This window comes from Oncorhynchus gorbuscha, unplaced genomic scaffold (assembly GCF_021184085.1).
Source record: "Oncorhynchus gorbuscha isolate QuinsamMale2020 ecotype Even-year unplaced genomic scaffold, OgorEven_v1.0 Un_scaffold_2501, whole genome shotgun sequence".
Classification (NCBI taxonomy): domain Eukaryota; kingdom Metazoa; phylum Chordata; class Actinopteri; order Salmoniformes; family Salmonidae; genus Oncorhynchus; species Oncorhynchus gorbuscha.
This window is the reverse complement of record NW_025746996.1, coordinates 1-7589: the sequence shown is the minus strand read 5'-3', so window position 1 is coordinate 7589 and position 7589 is coordinate 1. Positions and strand designations below refer to the sequence as shown.

The 7589-nt window shown below is 48.3% G+C and overlaps 1 protein-coding gene across 1 annotated transcript; it reads right to left on the bottom strand.

Annotated features, from left to right (window-relative positions):
- Positions 1-4751: 4751 nt before the first annotated feature.
- Positions 4752-7267, bottom strand: LOC124025877 (the record flags this gene model as incomplete). The annotated part of the gene is made up of 4 exons (XM_046339192.1): positions 4752-5854; positions 6049-6122; positions 6248-6419; positions 7140-7267. Coding segments are annotated over 4 exons (608 nt in total), but the record flags the coding sequence as incomplete, so codon positions are not given.
- Between the last annotated feature and the right edge of the window lie 322 nt (positions 7268-7589).

Genomic DNA, 7589 nt, shown 5'->3' with positions numbered 1-7589 from the left:
ATGTATCCAGGCAGAATATCCCGGAGGGTAAAGTCAGTGGGCAGGTATTTGGGTGAGGCTGCTGGGTTTGTTTGGTGGCCATATTTATGTTTCATCACCATATGAAAAATGATTATGCGCTTGGACTGGCAGACCAAGAGGACAAGATGGAGATGGCCCTGAACTAACGGTAGGCTGTCTCCTGACCATGCGCATCCAACATCGTCCTCAAAAGCTAATTTCTCAAGTAAATGCACACATTCATTCAGGTTATAGACCGTGTAACTAGACCTAGGACCCCTAGACGTAACGAGTCAGGTTACAGACCATGTAATTAGGCCTAGGACCCCTAGACGTAACGAGTCAGGTTACAGACCATGTAACTAGACCTAGGCCTAGGACCCCTTGTGGTCCTTCTGTAGCTCATTTGGTAGAGCATGGCGCTTGTAACGCCAGGGTAGTGGGTTCGATTCCCGGGACCACCCATACGTAGAATGTATGCACACATGACTGTAAGTCGCTTTGGATAAAAGCGTCTGCTAAATGGCATATATTATTATTATTATTATTATTATTACATAACGAGTCTGGTTACAGACCATGTAACTAGGCCTAGGGCCCCTAGACATAACGAGTCTGGTTACAGACCATGTAATTAGGCCTAGGGGCCCCTAGACATGTCTTTGGTTCCGGTTGGAGCGAGTGGTCGCATCTGCACGTCGCTCCAACGGGTAGTATAACTTTTTCATTATATTTCATTATATCACAACGGTTTGATTTGTCTTATCTTAGCAATTTCTTCTCAGCTAGCTACATAGCCGTCTTTGTATCAAAGATAATTGCGTAATTATCGTATTTCGCCGTCCTAACGTAGTCTTCACTAGCCAGCTAGCTAACGTCCACTGATTAGCTGCACTGGAGAAACTGTTACACTCAACTGAACGACTTGATTAGTTTAGTGTTAGCTAGCTACATAGCTGTCTTTGCTGTCATCGTATCATCGTATCCAAGATAATTGTGTTGTTTAGGTTTAGAGTGTGTAGTCTTAGAGTGATTATCTTAATTTACCGAGGTTAGCTAGCCAGCTATTTGTCGTCCTTAACGTAGGTGACTCTGCTAGCTAGCCAACAGCTAGCCAACGCTAGCCAACGTCTTCTGTATAGAACTCAACTACCCGGTCGCATTCACAGGTTGTATCACATTTTCACTTCATTTTCATTACAGTACAACGGTTTGATTTGTTTGATCGTAGCTAGCTACTTAGCTAGCTACATAGCCGTCTTTTGTATCAAAGATAATTGTGTAGTCTAGAGCGATTTTCTAGGTTCGCTAGCCATCTATTGTCGTTCTTTTAACGCAACGTAACGTAAACAACACTGCTAGCTAGCCTGCTAGCCCCGAATAGCAACACTGCAGAAACTATTACACTCAACGGAACGACTTGATTAGTGTAGTGTCAACAACGCACCCACTGCCAGCTGGCCTACTTCAGCAGTACTGTATCATTTTAATCATTTTAGTCAATAAGATTCTTGCTACGTAGCTTAACTTTCTGAACATTCGAGACGTGTAGTCCACTTGTCATTCCAATCTCCTTTGCATTAGCGTAGCCTCTTCTGTAGCCTGTCAACTATGTGTCGGTTTATCCCTGTTCTCTCCTCTCTGCACAGACCATACAAACGCTCCTCACCGCGTGGCCGCGGCCACCCTACTCTGGTGGTCCCAGCGCGCACGACCCACGTGGAGTTCCAGGTCTCCGGTAGCCTCTGGAACTGCCAATCTGCGGTCAACAAGGCAGAGTTCATCTCAGCCCATGCCTCCCTCCAGTCCCTCGACTTCTTGGCCCTGACGGAAACATGGATCACCACAGACAACACTGCTACTCCTACTGCTCTCTCTTCGTCCGCCCACGTGTTCTCGCACACCCCGAGAGCGTCTGGTCAGCGGGGTGGTGGCACCGGGATCCTCATCTCTCCCAAGTGGTCATTCTCTCTTTCTCCCCTTACCCATCTGTCTATCGCCTCCTTTGAATTCCATGCTGTCACAGTTACTAGCCCTTTCAAGCTTAACATCCTTATCATTTATCGCCCTCCAGGTTCCCTCGGAGAGTTCATCAATGAGCTTGATGCCTTGATAAGCTCCTTTCCTGAGGACGGCTCACCTCTCACAGTTCTGGGCGACTTTAACCTCCCCACGTCTACCTTTGACTCTTTCCTCTCTGCCTCCTTCTTTCCACTCCTCTCCTCTTTTGACCTCACCCTCTCACCTTCCCCCCTACTCACAAGGCAGGCAATACGCTCGACCTCATCTTTACTAGATGCTGTTCTTCCACTAACCTCATTGCAACTCCCCTCCAAGTCTCCGACCACTGCCTTGTATCCTTTTCCCTCTCGCTCTCATCCAACACCTCCCACACTGCCCCTACTCGGATGGTATCGCGCCGTCCCAACCTTCGCTCTCTCTCCCCCGCTACTCTCTCCTCTTCCATCCTATCATCTCTTCCCTCCGCTCAAACCTTCTCCCACCTATCTCCTGATTCTGCCTCCTCAACCCTCCTCTCCTCCCTCTCTGCATCCCTTGACTCTCTATGTCCCCTATCCTCCAGGCCGGCTCGGTCCTCCCCTCCCGCTCCGTGGCTCGATGACTCATTGCGAGCTCACAGAACAGGGCTCCGGGCAGCCGAGCGGAAATGGAGGAAAACTCGCCTCCCTGCGGACCTGGCATCCTTTCACTCCCTCCTCTCTACATTTTCCTCCTCTGTCTCTGCTGCTAAAGCCACTTTCTACCACGCTAAATTCCAAGCTTCTGCCTCTAACCCTAGGAAGCTCTTTGCCACCTTCTCCTCCCTCCTGAATCCTCCGCCCCTCCCCCCTCCTCCCTCTCTGCAGATGACTTCGTCAACCACTTTGAAAAGAAGGTCGACGACATCCGATCCTCGTTTGCTAAGTCAAACGACACCGCTGGTTCTGCTCACACTGCCCTACCCTGTGCTCTGACCTCTTTCTCCCTCTCTCTCCAGATGAAATCTCGCGTCTTGTGACGGCCGGCCGCCCAACAACCTGCCCGCTGACCCTATCCCCTCCTCTCTTCTCCAGACCATTTCCGGAGACCTTCTCCCTTACCTCACCTCGCTCATCAACTCATCCCTGACCGTTGGCTACGTCCCTTCCGTCTTCAAGAGAGCGAGAGTTGCACCCCTTCTGAAAAAACCTACACTCGATCCCTCCGATGTCAACAATTACAGACCAGTATCCCTTCTTTCTTTTCTCTCCAAAACTCTTGAACGTGCCGTCCTTGGCCAGCTCTCCCGCTATCTCTCTCTGAATGACCTTCTTGATCCTAATCAGTCAGGTTTCAAGACTAGTCATTCAACTGAGACTGCTCTCCTCTGTATCACGGAGGCGCTCCGCACTGCTAAAGCTAACTCTCTCTCCTCTGCTCTCATCCTTCTAGATCTATCGGCTGCCTTCGATACTGTGAACCATCAGATCCTCCTCTCCACCCTCTCCGAGTTGGGCATCTCCGGCGCGGCCCACGCTTGGATTGCGTCCTACCTGACAGGTCGCTCCTACCAGGTGGCGTGGCGAGAATCTGTCTCCTCACCACGCGCTCTCACCACTGGTGTCCCCCAGGCTCTGTTCTTGGCCCTCTCCTATTCTCGCCATACACCAAGTCACTTGGCTCTGTCATAACCTCACATGGTCTCTCTTATCATTGCTATGCAGACGACACACAATTAATCTTCTCCTTTCCCCCTTCTGATGACCAGGTGGCGAATCGCATCTCTGCATGTCTGGCAGACATATCAGTGTGGATGACGGATCACCACCTCAAGCTGAACCTCGGCAAGACGGAGCTGCTCTTCCTCCCGGGGAAGGACTGCCCGTTCCATGATCTCGCCATCACGGTTGACAACTCCATTGTGTCCTCCTCCCAGAGCGCCAAGAACCTTGGCGTGATCCTGGACAACACCCTGTCGTTCTCAACTAACATCAAGGCGGTGGCCCGTTCCTGTAGGTTCATGCTCTACAACATCCGCAGAGTACGACCCTGCCTCACACAGGAAGCGGCGCAGGTCCTAATCCAGGCACTTGTCATCTCCCGTCTGGATTACTGCAACTCGCTGTTGGCTGGGCTCCCTGCCTGTGCCATTAAACCCCTTCAACTCATCCAGAACGCCGCAGCCCGTCTGGTGTTCAACCTTCCCAAGTTCTCTCACGTCACCCCGCTCCTCCGTTCTCTCCACTGGCTTCCAGTTGAAGCTCGCATCCGCTACAAGACCATGGTGCTTGCCTACGGAGCTGTGAGGGGAACGGCACCTCAGTACCTCCAGGCTCTGATCAGGCCCTACACCCAAACAAGGGCACTGCGTTCATCCACCTCTGGCCTGCTCGCCTCCCTACCACTGAGGAAGTACAGCTCCCGCTCAGCCCAGTCAAAACTGTTCGCTGCCCTGGCCCCCCAATGGTGGAACAAACTCCCTCACGACGCCAGGACAGCGGAGTCAATCACCACCTTCCGGAGACACCTGAAACCCCACCTCTTTAAGGAATACCTAGGATAGGTTAAGTAATCCCTCTCACCCCACCCCCCCTAAGTTTTAGATGCACTATTGTTAAGTGACTGTCCCACTGGATGTCATAAGGTGAATGCACCAATTTGTAAGTCGCTCTGGATAAGAGCGTCTGCTAAATGACTTAAATGTTAAATGTAAATGTAACATAACGAGTCAGGTTACAGACCATGTAACTAGGCCTAGGACCCCTAGACATAACGAGTCTGGTTACAGACCATGTAATTAGGCCTAGGACCCCTAGACATAACGAGTCAGGTTACAGACCATGTAATTAGGCCTAGGACCCCTAGACATAACGAGTCAGGTTATAGACCATGTAACTAGACCTAGGACCCCTAGACGTAACAAGTCTGGTTACAGACCATGTAACTAGGCCTAGGGCCCCTAGACATAACGAGTCAGGTTATAGACCATGTAATTAGGCCTAGGACCCCTAGACATAACGAGTATGGTTACAGACCATGTAATTAGGCCTAGGACCCCTAGACATAACGAGTCAGGTTATAGACCATGTAACTAGACCTAGGACCCCTAGACGTAACAAGTCTGGTTACAGACCATGTAACTAGGCCTAGGACCCCTAGACATAACGAGTCTGGTTACAGACCATGTAATTAGGCCTAGGGCCCCTAGACATAACGAGTCAGGTCATGGGCTTCCTAACAATACATTAAAAAAAGCATTATAACAACAATAAGCTATGCAAGTGACTCTGAAAATAGCCTTGTAGTTTTTGAATTTTGTACACTTTTTGAACGGTCTTCAATGGGCAAAAACGTCATTAAAGGCATCTGGCAGAAGTAAATACAACTGCGTTTTGATGAAAAGCCATTAACACGGAAATATGACGTAGGAATGTGTCATTAATTAATGTACAGTAGTGGGAATATTATTTTGTACATTTTTCTTCACACGTGCATTATCTTGTTTTTGATATGTTTTACTCCTGTCGCTTTGCAATCATCAACAATATGTTATCAAATGTGACATTTCTGAAATTCATCCCTGGCGGTGCAGTTCATATATCCACTTTGTAGCACAAGGAATGTTTCTATTTGGCTCAATCTATCCTAAAGAGGCCAGGCCATTCACAGCGATACTCATGACAAGAAGAAGGTGTCCAGGGCAGATAACTGAAGTCACTGTGAATTCTGCGTCCTCATTCAATCTGGTAAGTTCCACATTAGAGAGGGCAAAGAGACGCTCTGTCCTCTGATACAGCTCCTCCTCAGTCAGAACAGCCAGACCTGCATCTCTCAGAGAGAAGGTCTCCCCACTCCCTGCTGCCACATGCTGCACCTGGAGGACAAGGAGAACAGGAGAACTATTGTAAAGTGACTGTTCCACTGGATGTCATAAGGTGAATGCACCAATTTGTAAGTCGCTCTGGATAAGAGCGTCTGCTAAATGACTTAAATGTTAAAATGTTAAATGCACTCTTTTCTAAAAGGCCATATAGGACTGGAGGCTCAATCAAGCAGGTGTGAACTCACCAGGATCTGCAGGGCCTGTAAGACTGGATGACTGCAACAGGATCCCAACACAGAGAGACCCTCATCTGTCATTCCTGAATAAATAAATATACACACATAAATATACACATAAATATACACACACAGTAGTGAACCTAGTTTCCCAGGAACTGATCAAATAATAACTGGAGAATCCTGTGAAAACTGCTCTCTATCTCACCGTCCATGGCACTGACAATGAGGTGGACGGCACTGAGAAGTGAAGATCTGATCTCTTCCTCATCCTTCCCAACACATTGGTCTACAAGATCCAGTATGGCCTGGACTGTCTCCCTCTCAGACTCTTCCAGGTCACCCAGGTCAGGAGTCTCACCTTCACACAACTGATCCAGCTGTGACAAAAGAGAGAGAGAATACGAAAGACAGTGAGAATGTTACAGATATTCAGGGTGAGATATTCATTCCTGCCATTAGTTGTGTGTGTGTGTGTCTACATTGTGTGTGTGTGTGTGTGTCTACATTGTGTGTGTGTGTGTCTACATTGTGTGTGTGTGTGTGTGTCTGCATTGTGTGTGTGTGTGTGTGTGTGTGTGTCTGCATTGTGTGTGTGTGTGTGTGTCTACATTGTGTGTGTGTGTCTACATTGTGTGTGTGTGTGTCTACATTGTGTGTGTGTGTGTCTACATTGTGTGTGTGTGTGTGTGTCTACATTGTGTGTGTGTCTACATTGTGTGTGTGTGTGTGTCTACATTGTGTGTGTGCTTGTGTGTCTACATTGTGTGTGTGCTTGTGTGTCTACATTGTGTGTGTGTGTGTGTCTACATTGTGTGTGCGTGTGTGTTTGCGTGTCTACATTGTGTGTGTGTGTGTGTCTACATTGTGTGTGCGTGTGTGTTTGCGTGTCTACATTGTGTGTGTGTGTTTGTGTGTCTACATTGTGTGTGTTTGTCTACATTGTGTGTGTGTGTGTGTGTGTGTGTGTGTGTGTGTGTGTGTGTGTGTGTGTGTGTGTGTGTGTGTGTGTGTGTGTGTGTGTGTGTGTGTGTGTGTGTGTGTGTGTGTGTGTGTGTGTGTGTGTGTGTGTGTGCCCTGTTTCTGTACGTCTCACTCACCACACTCTCCAGCACACTGACTGCTTCTCTGTCCTCCATGGTTGTCTTGAGGAGCTGGAGCAGAGAGGAGCGTTTGGCTGCTGGCAGGACTGACAGCAGCTGGAAATGACGACTCAGTTTCTCCAGTTCTATAAACACACAAACAACAGACAGACCATGTTACTTTGTCAAATTGTGATCAACAGTGTGGTAACTTCATAATTACTAATCAAAGAGAACAATTTAAAAATGTAACATTCCATTCAGCAGACTACATGTTGACCAGATGTTCACTTCTGTAGACTACATGCTGACCAGACGTTCCATTCAGTAGACTACATGTTGACCAGATGTTCACTTCTGTAGACTACATGTTGACCAGACGTTCCATTCAGTACATTACATGTTGACCAGACATTCCATTCAGTAGACTGCATGTTGACCAGACATTCCATTCAGTAGACTGCATGT